Source organism: Pan paniscus, chromosome 5 (assembly GCF_029289425.2).
Source record: "Pan paniscus chromosome 5, NHGRI_mPanPan1-v2.0_pri, whole genome shotgun sequence".
In the NCBI taxonomy this organism is placed as follows: Eukaryota; Metazoa; Chordata; class Mammalia; order Primates; family Hominidae; genus Pan; species Pan paniscus.
In genome coordinates, this window is record NC_073254.2 from 43,800,800 (window position 1) to 43,814,996 (window position 14,197).

Sequence of the window (14,197 nt, forward strand, 5' to 3'; positions counted from 1 at the left end):
TGGCCTACTAAAGCCTTAGTAATGGCAGACGTCCCTCATCCCATGAAGCTCAATTGTCCTAGGTTGACTTCAGACTGCTGTGCTGGCAGTGAGAATTTCAAGCCAGTGGTTCTTAGCTTGCTAGGTTCCGTGGGAGTGGGACCTGCTGAGCGAGACCACTTGGCTCCCTGGCTTCAGCCTCCTTTCCAGGGGAGTAAATGGTTCTGTCTCGCTGGGGTTCCAGGCATCACTAGGGTAGGAAAAATGCTCCTTCATCTAGCTCTGTGTCTGCCCAAATGGCCACCCAGTTTTGTGCTTGAAACCTAGGGCCCTGGTGGTGTAGGCACACAAGGGAATCTCCTGATCTACAGATTGCAAAAACCATGGGAAAAGTGTAGTAACAGGCTAGGCAGCACTGTCCCTCATGGCTTCCCCTGGCTCGGGGAAAGAGGTCCCCTGGCCTCTTGAACTTCCTGGGTAAGCAACTCCCCACCCTTCTTCTGCTTGCCCTCCATGGGTTTGACCTGCTGCCTAACCAGTCCTAATGAGAGGAACGGGGTACCTCAGTTGGAAATGCAGAAATCACCTGCCATCTGGATTGGTCTTGCTGGGAGCTGCAAACCAGAACTGCTCCTATTTGGCCATCTTCGGCTTCATCCTTTTGTGTTTTTAAGAACAGTCTTCCCTATGAATTTTACCAAAAAGTGTACTCAGTACAGTAGTTTACTAACTCTACTTTTGTCATACACTAGAAACATCTTAATATCTACAAAGACTAGATGTTGAAAATTAGGACTAATTTGTCCACTTATATGCACTATATACACAGCACAGTAAAAGAAAATGCAGACATAAGGGACAATGGTAAAGTGTGCCTCACCATAAACACACTGGTGTTTCAATTACCCTTTGCCCTTTCTGCTCCTCTTTCCTCCCTGAGCCAACACACATATAGTAATGTGTACTGCTCAGATAAGTGGTTTGATCCATTTCCCAAAGACAATATTTCATATGAATCAAAAGGATATCTACAAAGTGTTATTTACTCCCTCTACTTTTAACATACTTTGTGCACTTCTAGAAAGACTAGATGTTTCAAATAAGGACTTAAATTTGTCCACTATATACACAGGTAACAATGGTTATATCTGAAAGTGTCTTCTAAATAGGAACATTCTGGTCTAAAATCTTTCATTCCTTCTAACTCCTCTCTACCACCAACCTAGTGGATATAGGCATATGTGTCATTTAGAACTGATGTTATCATTTCACTTCCAAAAGTCCTTTTCAGAAGACAGCCTTTCTATGAATTTCAACAAAGTGTACAAAAATAGAGTTAGTAAACTAACTCTCATAAATTGTTATAAATTGGCAACCTCTTTAATATCTAGAGACTAGACTAGATATTATAAAATTAAGACTACTTCATCCAGTATACACACAATATATACAGTATAGCAAAGTTAAATGCAATGCATGTAACATATAGGTAATGGATTAAGCTGAAATTTTCTAGTAAACATTAGCAAAACACTTTTTATTTTTTATTATTATACTTTTAAGTTTTAGGGTACATGTGCACATTGTGCAGGTTAGTTACATATGTATACATGTGCCATGCTGGTGCGCTGCACCCACTAACTTGCATCTAGCATTAGGTATATCTCCCAACGCTATCCCTCCCCCTTCCCCCCACCCCACAACAGTCCCCAGAGTGTGATATTCCCCTTCCTGTGTCCATGTGATCTCATTGTTCAGTTCCCACCTATGAGTGAGAATATGCGGTGTTTGGCTTGGATGAAATTGGAAATCATCATTCTCAGTAAACTATCGCAAGAGCAAAACACTTTTTGCAATATCTTCCTTCCAATCTCCCTCAACCCAATGAACATGTACAGAGAGGACGCTGTTCACAGAGGTGGTTCAACAATGCCAGTTCCAAAAAGTATTTCTCATTACTTTTAAAAGATATTTACAGAAAGTGTTATTCTACTACTTCTATTTTTAAATACACCAAGCACTTCCAAATATCTAGAAAGATTAAATATTTCATATAACTTGTCCACCATGTACACAGCACTGTTAAATAAAATTGCACACACATAACAACAGTTATAATCTGAGGTATCTTCTAAACATGACCATTTTGGCCTTGAAGTAGTCCTTCCTTTCTTCTCTCTGCCTTTATTTCAGTAGACAAGTATAGGCATGTGTCATACTTTAGAAATGGTTGAACAAATTTAGATCCAAAAGTTATTTACAGAAGACAAGGTTTCCTATGAATTTCAACACAAAGCTTACAAAAAGTGCTAATTTTACTAAGTACTTTGTCATACACTGCCAGCCTCTTTAACATCTAGAGACTAGATGTTGCAAAATTAGGACTCATTTGTTCATTATATGTGCTATATACAGAGCAAAACACAATGCACAAAACATACAGAAAAATGGTGCCTGAAAATGTGCAAGTATGAGCACACTAGCATGTTACCTTTGCAGTTTCATCCGTCCCAGCTCCTCTAAACTACTGAGCAAGTATAGACAGTACTATACCACTCACAAAGATGGCTTCATAATTCAATTTTCAAAACACAGTATTTCCTATGAATTTCAGCAAAAAGACATTTACAAAGTGAAATTTTGCTACCTCTACATTTAACATACATCAGGCCCTTCTAAACATCTAAATAGACTAGCGGTTTCAGGTAAGAAGTTAATCTGTCCACTATGTACACTGCAGCCTTGAATAAACTGCATACATGTAACAATAGTTATAATCTGAAGGAGTCTTCCAAATGTGAACATTCTGGCCTAAAAATCTTTCCATCTCCATCAACCCAGTGGGCAAGTATGCTCAAGTTTTCAGAAGACAATCTTCCCTAGGAATTTAAAAACAAAATGTACAAAAATATTAGTTTACTAACTCTACTTTTGTAATTCACTGGCAACCTCCATAACATCTAGAAAGACTAGATGTAAATTAGGACTTGTTTTCCTCTATATACACTTTATACATAGATAAGTAAAAGAAAATGCACAAACATAAGATATAATGGTTAATCTTGCCTCACTGTAAGCACACTGGTGGCACAGAGCTCTCTGCACAGCCTCCTCCTCCTCCTCTCCTGAACTGGCGCATAATACAATGCATATTACTCAACTTGTGGTTTGGCCATTCCCCCTAAAACAATGTTTCATTTGAATTTTAACAAAAAGATACTTACAAAATGTGTTATTTTACTACTTCTAGTTTAAACATATATCAGGCACCTCAGAACATCTAGAAACACTAGACATTTCAAAAAAAGTGTAGCATTGTCAATGATCTATACAGTAGTAGGGAATAAAATGCACACAAAACAATGGAAAGAATATGAGAATGTCTTCTGAATATGACTAGTCTGGCACAGAACCTTCTTCTTTTCCTTCTCAGGTCTTCTTCTTCATGCCCTCTAACCCACTGAACAAATGTGGTTGTGTCTGTCGCTCCTGGTATGGCTTCCAGAAGTGGTCCAACAATTCCATTGCGAAAAGCCATTTCCGGAAGACATCTATTTTCTATCATTTCTTTTTGAACAAATGAGAATTTATAAGATGTGTGATTTTCTAACTCTATCATACATCACAACCTCTTTCCATCTAGAAGGGCTAAATGTGGCAAATGTTTTCTATTTAAAAGTTGGGGCGGGGGCAGTTGAGAGCCGCTTTCTCACTTTACACACGCAGGGCCTTCTATAAACGGTGGTAATTAAATCTTCCCAAAGGGTAGTGGGCATCTCCAATACGCCAAATGTGGCCTGTTCCACCACTTGTCTCTTCCCACATCCAGGTCTGGTAGAGAAGGAAGACCAGTGGCCAGGTGGCCGCTATCCGTCGTTGTCTGGGACACCGCTCACCTTCCGGCCGTTGTTAATGCCGTTGTTCCTGTCGTCAGGACTAGGTCGGTCTCGACCAGTTGGGACAGAGCGGTCAGATCTGCCCGCGCCCCAGTGGCAGGCGACCCGCCTTCCTGCGCCCTCCACACCCTAACGGCCTCCGCTGCGAGTTGGGGCGGTCGCCATGCTTGCCGGCCCCCCACGCCCGCAGCCACTCAAATGCGCTGCATCCTAGCAGCTCGGCAGGGGCTTAGTTTAGGCCCCGCAGGGCTGGGCCGGGAGACATGGAGGCCGGCGGGGTCTGGGCTGAGAGAGGAGCTGCCATCAGTCACCGAGGTGGGGTAGGGAAGAGAGGTTCGCGGCTTTTTCAGGCCTGGGCCCGCGAGGGGAGCCACAGCGAGGGCACTTGGAGCCCGCAGGGCAGAGGCTGCGGAGGTCCTGAACCCCCAGCCCCTCCGCAGGCCCATGGTCAGCGCGTCTCACCCGGGTCTCTGCCGGAACTCCACATTGTCTCTATCCAATCCACCACTGATGGGCAGGCCTATGTCTCTGCTGTTGTGAATAGTGCTGCCATGAACATGAGTGCGTGTGTTCTTTTGGTATAATGATATATTTTCCTTTGACTAAATATGCAGGAATGGTATTGCTGGGTCCAATGGTAGCTCTGTTTTTAGTTCTTTTGGAAAATCTCCAAACTGCTTTCCACAGTGGCTGAACTAATGTTCATTCTCACCAACAGTGTATAAGCGTTCGCGTTTCTCTGCAGCCTCCGCAATATCTGTTGTTGTTTGACTTTTAAATAGCAGCCATTCTGACTGGTGTTAGATGATATCTCATTGTGGTTTTGATTTGCATTTCTCTGACGATTAGTAATGATGAACAATTTTTTCATCTAGACAGAAATCAATAAGGAAACACTAGACTTGACATACACTTTGGACCAAATGGACCTAAAGACGTTATAGAACATTTCATCCAACAGCAACAGAATATTCATTCTTCTCAAGTGCAAATGAGACATTATCCAGGATCAAATATTAGGTAACAAAATAAGACTCAACAATTTTAAGAAGATTGAAATCATATCAAGTATCTTTTCTGAGCACAAAATTATGAAAGTAGAAATGAATAGAAATAAATAATAGGAGAAAATTTGAAAATATTACAAATGTGGAAATTAACCAACATGCTCTTGAATAATGAAGTTATGGGTTAATGAAAAAAATCAAAGGGAAGTTAAAAAATATCTTAAGACAGATGAAAATGAAAATGCAACGTACCACAACTTATGGGATGTAACAAAAGAAGTTCTTAGCAGGAGGAAAGTTTATAGTAATAAATGCCGATATTAAAAAAGAAGAAAGATCTCAAACAACCTAATGTTACATTTCAAGAAACTAGAAAAAGAGAAGAGCAAACTAATCCAAAGTTAGCAGAAGGAAGGAAATAACAAAGATCAGAGCAGAAATAAGTAAGAGACTAGAAAACAAAAGAACACATTTGCAAAACTAACAGTTCAGCTTTTGAAAAGATAAAAACAATTGACAAAACTTTAGCAGACCAACTAAGAAAAAAAAGAAGACTCTAATAAAATAAGAAATGAAAGAGGAGACATTAAAATTGAAACTACAGAAGTACAAAAGATCATAAAAGAATACTACGAACAATTTTACACCAACAAATAGGATGACCTAGAAGAAATGGTTAGATTTCCAGAAACATAACAACAATGAATCATGAAAAAATAGAAAATCTGAACAGACTAATGAGTAAGGGGGTTGAATCAGTGATAAAAGTCTCCTACCAAAGAAAAGCCCAGAACCTGATGGTTCATGGATTGGAGGAATTAATATTATTAAAATGTCTGTGCTGCTGAAAGTGGTATACAGATTCAATGCAATTCCTATAAAAGTTCTAATGACCTTTTTGTTTCACAGAAATAGAAAAAGCAATTCAAAAATTCATATGGAATGACAAAAATCTTAAAGCACTTTTGAGCAAAAAGACCAGAGCTGGAGGCATCACACTACCTGATTAAAAATATATTACGAAGTTATAGTATTCAAAACAGAAAGGTACTGGCATAACAACAGACACATGGACCAATGTAATGTGATAGAGAGCCCAGACATAAACTCATGCATTTGTGATTAATTGATTTTTGCCAAAGATGCCAAGAATAAACACACTATGGGGAAAGGACAGTTTCTTTAATAAATGATGCAGGGGAAATCAAATACCCACATACAGAAGAATGAAATTGAACCCTTATCTCACACCATGTGTAAAAAGCCCACTAAAAATGGTTTAAAGATTTAAATGCGAGACCTGAAAATGTAAAACTACTAGAAGAAAGCATAGGGAAAAATGTCCCTGAAATTAATCTTGGCAATACTTTCTTGGTGATGATCTCAAAAGCTCAGGAAACCAAAGCAGAAGTAGACAAATGGGATTACCTGAAACCAAAAGCTTCTCTACAACAAAGTAAATAACAGATTGAAGAGACAACCCATGGACTGGGAGAAAATATTTACAAACCATACATGGCTAATATCCAAAATATGTAAGAAATGCAAACAACTTAAATTTGTTAGCAAGAAAACAAATAATGCCATTTAAAACTGAGCAATGGACTTGAATGGACATCTTTCAAAAGACCAATAGATATATAAAAAAGTGTCTACATCACTAATCATCAGGGAAATGCAAATTAAAACAAAACAAAGAGATATCACCTCATACCTGTTAGAATGACTATTATCAATAAACTAAAAGGTAATAAGTACTGACAAGGATGTGGGGAATCCTTATATACTAATGGCAGGAATGTAAATTAATACAGGCATTATTGAAATCAGCATGGAGATTCCTCAAAAAACTAAAGACAGAATTACCATAGGATCTAGCAATTATATTTCTGGATTCATAGCCAAAGAGATTGAAATTTGTATTTTAAAAATATGTTAGAGACCAGCCTGACCAATATGGTGAAACCCCATCTCTACTAAAAATACAAAAAAATTAGCCGGGTGTGGTTTGCACCTGTAGTCCCAGCTATTCAGGTGGCTGAGACAGGAGAATTGTTTGAACCTGGGAGGCCAAGTTTGCAGTGAGCTGAGATTATGCCACTGCACTCCAGCCTGGGCTACAGAGCAAGACTCCATCTCAAAAAAAAAAAAAATGGGTAGATTTTCCTCTAATTTGGTTTTAACGTCTCTCTTTGAAGAGTGGCTAGAAACTCTAGCCTGGCTCTGATGGGCTCCAGTGGAGGTGGTTGTGGTTGTGGATGTTTTCGGTGTTCTTTTCATGGAATACTTCCTTATCCTGATGGAGAGCTAATGCCTAATTGTCCTACTTATGACCAGGTGTCCCTCTCACTGGAAACTTGTTTTCACTGGCAGACACCATTGTGGCTTTTGTCTGACTACTGTGTCCAGTTCATTCCTACCAAGATTGCCACTCTCTAAGGGAGCCTTGTCCAGAAAAAAAAATTAATTTCAGGTGTGTCAGGTGAGACGCCAAGAAGACACATAAAAAAAAATAGTATAAGTAGTTTTATTACTTAAAGATTCCAGAGAGAAGAGGGCAACTTGCCTCACAGGCCTAATGGGAGAAAGGGCATCCCTTAGAGACATGCATGTGCAACCAGTGGGTGGGTAGCGAGAGAGAGTGAGTGACAGACCAGAAAGCCAAAGCCCTTATTGGAGTACACAGCATTATCCAAGCAGGGAGTAACTGATTGCTGGGTTTAGAGCAAGCAGGCATGATTTCTTGGGAGTTAAGTTGTATTGAGAGGTGTTCACTGCTGCAAATCTGCAGTCCATGGGGGGTGTGGGGATCAGTGGGATAAGTCAAGTAGGTTGTATCTAGGTGTCCCACACGGAGGTGGTAACCAAGAGGCCAAATATCTGGATTGACCACCTTGAGAAACTGGGAGAGGAGAACTCAAAATTGTGATAAGGGTGACTAAGTCCTGCTTCTGGTATGAGGAAGTTCAATTATATATTGAAAATGAATGCTGAGGTAACATAAATTCATAAGAATTCACTACAGATATCTGCACTACCATGTTCATTGTAGCATTTTTCACAATAGCTGAGGTATGGAAGGAACCTAAATGTCCATCAATGGATAAACAGATAAATATATAAAAGGGATATAATGTGATATATATGAACCACATTATCTATATAAAATGGAATACTATTCAGCCTTAAAGAAAAAAGGGAAATTCTGTCTTTACAACAACATTCATGAACCTGCAGGACATTATGCGAAGTGAAAGAAGCCAGACACAGAAGGACAAATACCACATGATCTCACTCATATGTGGAATCTAAAAAAGATAAACTCATACAAGTGGAGAGTAGAAGGACAGCTACCTGGGGGGCAGGGGATGGAGAAAGGGGGGATTTTAAACAAGTAGATTTAAATGTTCTCACTATAAGAAAAATAAGTATGTGAGGTGATGACTGTGTTAGCTGGACTTAATCATTCCATATTGCACATATACATATATCAAAAGATCACATTGTACCTAATCAATATATAAAATTATTATTTGTCAATTAAAATAATAAAAGATTGGAGTAATATTTAAGATTTTTTTAACATTTTGCAGGAAAAATCTTGGAATTGAATTTAAAAGACAACTGGGAAGGCATAAATAATATAGGTCAGTCTCAAAGAGCCCCTCATTAATAAGGAACAGATATGCAGTTTAGTCTTTATGTATTCTGGTTTTTCTGTTGAATGACTCTCAAATCTCTCCTTTTTTTCCAGTTGTCTTGTACATTTGAGCCTTAGCCCCACGGGAAACTGAAAAAAAAATCGGACGGCTCAGTAAAACCTCTTCCTTTCGTTGTAAATGTTACTCACAGCATCTTTTCCCATGTTTGTTGGTGATAAATTCACTGTCATCTCAGTAAGAGTATAACATCATGCTGAAGATATTTCTGTGAAGAGTTTTGTACTGAGAACATCATACCAGGACAACTCCTTGAAGGGCATTAATTGCAGCTTTGGGATTTATACTCCCAAAGGCTGCAGTCAATGAAAGAGTATCCCATTATTCTTTTTGTTTCCATAAAGATTACATTTGCTCTGGGATAAAGGGTCCATCCCGTGATACCTTGAATGCCCTAAAGTATTCCCACATTCTGCTAAAAAGCAGATCTTTTGGACAAACTCAGGCTCTCTTTTCTGTAGCAATGACAATCGCAGTTATTTCCAGACTCTGTTCTCCATAGTTAGATTTAAAACATTGGCAAAAATGTTATAAGAAGGCAATTAGGTTGATGTTTTTAGGTTGTATGGCAACCAGAGAGCCACTTCATCAGTTTATACCTGATGAGGTCGTAGGCCAGGTAGAGAGTGACAGGGAACAGGGACAAACACAGGAAGGTCAGTACTGAAAGAAGTTGGTGCACTTCTTAAGGGGTAGACAGCTTCCATATTTCAAAATTGCAGAAAGTGTAGATTTTAAATGTTCTTACTACAAAAATATGATGGTTGTGGGGTGATGGATATGTTAACTAGCTTAATATAATCATTCTATAATGTATATATACATCAAAACATTACAGTGTACTCCATAAATATATACAATTATTACTAGTCAATGAAAAATTAAGAAAACAAACCAGATATAGTATAAAGGAATGGATGTGACACAAATTGGCATAATGTCTCTTAATAATAATTGGGGAAGGAAGAGACACTCAGCCATCCATTTTCCCTATAGTATTTGATTTAAAAAAAGAGAGAAGATATTTTATTCTACAACTCATAAAAGCTACATTTGATAGGGTCTTCATTTCCCTCTTTTCCACCAAGAAGAAAATTGAAGCTGAGACTTTTCTCTACATGAGTTCTGGGGGTTTTTTTGTCCCTTATTTCCTATCCCTTTTATCAACTCCGGAGGAATGCTGAAAGATGGGTCATATAACAGATAGTTATCAGATTCCACCTTTTAATTACTGTCATAAGGAACTCAGGCAGCTGCATTAGGAAAGAAAATTAGGTCGGCATCAGCAAAAGTATCCACAGCATTTGAGTTCAAGTATCTTATGGCATATTACCTTTCATCTTAGGGAGATTTAAAAAAAATCCTTGGAATTTTCCCATGATTTCTCAAAAGGTTAATGCTCATTCCATTACCAACAATATGGAAAAATGTACAGTATCTTTGTACCAGTCTGGAGCATTTGCACAGATTTGGCCCAAGTTCAATGTTCCTAGCTCTCCAGCTGTAACTCAACCAGTTAGGCAACTCCTTACATCTTTTTCAAGAGTCAAGATTACAATATTTGAGTTATTAAAAGTTTTTCAAAACACTGAAGGTGAGTCAGGTGTAGATATTAGTTTTTTGAGACAGAGCCTTGCTCTGTCACCCAGGCTGGAGGGCAATGGCATGATCTCAGATCACTGCAACCTCCGCCTCCTGGGTTCAAGCGATTCTCCTGCCTCAGCCTCCAGAGTAGCTGGTATTACAGGTGCCCACCACCATGCCTGCCTGGCTAATTTTTGTATTTTTTAGTAGAGACAGTGTTTCACCACGTTGGTCAGGCTGGTCTCGAACTCCTGACCTCAGGTGTTCCACCTGCCTCGGCCTCCCAAAGTGCTGAGATTACAGGCATGAGCCACCACGCCCGGCCTCTTTTGCCAAATTTATCAGAGAGTATAAGAGGAAGAGTTGGCTGTGGCAGGAGGGGAGCAGAAGGGGGATGGCAAAACTATTTAGGAATATTGAAATGCTGGGTTCCTGTATTTTATTGCAAAAACTATATCATAAAAGAGTGTTTATCTTTCTCATGCAAGATTGGTAATGTGCAAGAGAAAATAAGCAACTGAAAATCAAGCTATCAAAGCATATTTGAATTTCTTCTTTATTTTAAAAAAATAACTACAAGGTGAATTTTCTGGATTTTATACAATGTTCACGTATCTTTCTACTAATATTAGTTAATGTCTGTTCAGAAGCTCCATTAAAAATTGTGGAAAACCTAGAAAATACAAATTATAAATTGTGACTCAGAATTTAAAGTATAGTTCAGTTATTGGCCTAAAGCATATACAGTTTTGTAGAAACCATGTTTAAGTCTTCTTGTCCTTGTCTAACAAACTTGTTATACATTCTTTCAACTTCGCATACCACATTCAGACCTCTCTTCACTGTTGTGCATCCAAACACTCTCCATTTCTCTCTTACCAACCTATGTTTTTGTTAGACTCTGTAATCTTTATGTCTTCCAGTAATATAGTCTCATTTACCTTTGGAAGCATTCTATCACCGATCACTCTATTTTGCTGTATTAATCAGCTTTGTGTATATTGTGAATTTTTATAAGTTGGTGTGTGCGTGCATATTCTCTTTAAACTTTCATTTGTGCATTATTTTATTTGTCTAGAAATAAACTGCTAGCATAAATAGCATTTGATTCTTTCTATAATCATATTCAATTATTTCTTTTCAGTTAATATTTTAAAGTGACTATCTAATTGCTTTTTAATATGGGAAATTCCTATCTATAAGTAAGATCAGTAAGACTGCTGTTATTCCTTTCTCTGTAATTGCAAAATTGGAAATAGCCTGAAAATATAAAAATAATTTAACTTTTTAAAGTAAAAAATCATTTTTCATAAATATTGTGTTCCTGATTATGGACTATCTTAGTCTTCATTAATCCAAATGTTAATTCAGGGATGTATATAAAGAACTCAGTAACTTGAGAAGCTATTGCTTGTATCTGTAGCTGGATAAATATCTCAATGAAGCATATAAAGGGAACTGTATAAAAATTCTACTACCATTATGGTGCACACTCTCTGGAAGTGGGATGCTTTTGTCTTCAATCTGTTTGCAAGTGAGCAGTTGACAACGCATGGACAGACTTTGAGTTTATGTGGTTCTTTCTTTAGGTATAAGAAAAAGATGAATGATGATTAAAAAAAATGCAAGTTCGGAAGACTTCTTTATTCTACTTGGATTTTCTAATTGGCCTCAGCTGGAAGTAGTTCTCTTTGTGGTTATCTTGATCTTCTACCTGATGACACTGACAGGAAACCTGTTCATCATCATCCTGTCATACGTGGACTCCCATCTCCACACACCAATGTACTTCTTCCTTTCAAACCTCTCATTTCTGGATCTCTGCTACACCACCAGCTCTATCCCTCAGTTGCTGGTGAATCTCCGGGGCCCGGAAAAGACCATCTCGTATGCTGGTTGCATGGTTCAACTTTACTTTGTTCTTGCACTGGGAATCGCAGAGTGTGTCCTACTGGTGGTGATGTCCTATGATCGTTATGCAGCTGTGTGTAGACCTTTGCATTACACTGTCCTCATGCACCCTCGTTTCTGCCACTTGTTGGCTGCGGCTTCTTGGGTAATTGGTTTTACCATCTCAGCACTTCATTCCTCCTTTACTTTCTGGGTACCCCTTTGTGGACATCGCCTAGTGGATCACTTCTTCTGTGAAGTTCCAGCACTTCTGCGTTTATCATGTGTTGACACCCATGCAAATGAGCTGACCCTCATGGTCATGAGCTCCATTTTTGTTCTCATACCTCTCATTCTCATTCTCACTTCCTATGGTGCCATTGCCCGGGCTGTACTGAGCATGCAATCAACCACTGGGCTTCAGAAAGTGTTTAGGACATGTGGAGCCCATCTTATGGTTGTATCTCTCTTTTTCATTCCAGTCATGTGCATGTATCTCCAGCCACCATCAGAAAATTCTCCTGATCAGGGCAAGTTCATTGCCCTCTTTTATACTGTTGTCACACCGAGTCTTAATCCTCTAATCTACACTCTCAGAAACAAGGATGTAAAAGGGGCAGCGAAGAGACTATTGGGGTGGGAGTGGGGGATGTGACAGGGAAATCATGTTGTCTGTTGTCATTGTTTTTCCTAGGGTCTTAGCCATCTTGAAAGGTGGTTTCCCTGCTTCTTTGTGATTTATTTTTGTTCTAACAGCTCACAAAACAGAATAGTTCAGTCTCACATTTGTTGCTCTTTTTATTATTTAGTTCTGAAATATTATGTTGAGATAAAGTTTCTGATTAGTGCCACTTTGGTCTTTTACAATTGTATATTTTATTTCTGTGAAAATTGTGGACTGTGGTTTCAACGTAAATAAATGTGCATGCGAATAGTTATGAGGAGATTATTTCAAAAATGTTGGGAATATTTCTAACAATGTGCTAAATTATGAACTGACGATATATACAGAAAGAGAAGGGCAATATTGCAAAGACTTAGGCTAAAAAAGTTTTTGGTTATTGAATAAACCTTAAATGAAGCTAAAAATAGTCACAGCAAAGAAAAATGGTAAACATAATGAATAACATTGTTTAAGATATGGTAAAGGATATATCATAAGTATTTGGTTGAAAGACACTTTTTAAAGACACTAAATTATCTAATTTATCCTGTAGGTCTACATACTTGTCACATTGAACAGTAAACTAATATCTCTTTAAAATGGCTCTTTCGTTATCTGTCCATTTATTCATTAACTTATTCTTTATTAGCTAAATCTTATTGAATGTGTACTCTCTTCTAGTTTGTGAAATTTTTGGTAACGTGTATAAATATAACATACTCTGTCTGAACAGAACACACTGTCTGTCAGGAAAAATGGCAACATAAAAGATGAAGTATCTGTACATGGCTTAATTTGTCACTGGGGGTAATGCTAATACATTAAGACAGCTTTTAAAAGTCAGAAACAATAAACTCTGATTACTCTTCAGATTGTATAAATCTTTCACTTTTTAAAAATCAAAAACAAGGCCGAGCACAGTGGCTCACACCTGTAATCCCAGCACTTTGGAAGGCCGAGTCAGGTGGATCATGAGGTCAGGAGACCAAGACCATCCTGGCTAACAAGGTGAAACCCCATCTCTACTAAAAATACAAAAAAATTAGCCAGGCATGGTGGCACATGCCTGTAGTCCCATTGAAGCTAAACTTTTTTTTCACTTTACATGAACATTTTGAAATCACTACTAAATTCAATATTTTCAACATATTATTTCATCCGTATGTAAAATTATTGGGATTGCAATTGTTATGTTTTCTATAATCACATTTTTGAAAATAACCTGAAAATGCTGAAAAGAAAAGTTCCTTATTCATTAACAAAGAAAGATTTTGTGTTTTATGGAAATTATCTTCCTTAGCTAGGTTAGAAATTTCTTTCAATTACCATTTACCTAGAAGTCACCATAAAATGAATGGGAAGAACTCGATAGTTATTTTTCTATAAGGCAAATATATGAATAAAATATAAAATTAAAAAATTGTTTTCTATTTTTTGTGACTTTTTATTATGGTAAAA

At 38.0% G+C, this 14,197-nt stretch overlaps 1 protein-coding gene across 1 annotated transcript; it reads left to right on the forward strand.

The window, feature by feature from the left end:
- The first annotated feature begins 9,058 nt into the window (after positions 1–9,058).
- LOC134730542 (olfactory receptor 2J2) lies at positions 9,059–13,962 on the forward strand. The gene is made up of 2 exons (XM_063605068.1): positions 9,059–9,257; positions 11,775–13,962. The coding sequence occupies exon 2, from the start codon at positions 11,792–11,794 to the stop codon at positions 12,728–12,730; it is 939 nt and encodes a 312-aa protein (XP_063461138.1). The 5' UTR covers positions 9,059–9,257; positions 11,775–11,791; the 3' UTR covers positions 12,731–13,962.
- Positions 13,963–14,197: the final 235 nt, after the last annotated feature.

Excerpts from the sequence above, each read along its gene's own strand:
- LOC134730542 (XM_063605068.1), top strand. The coding sequence starts at position 11,792 with ATGATGATTAAAAAAAATGCAAGTTCGGAAGACTTCTTTATTCTACTT.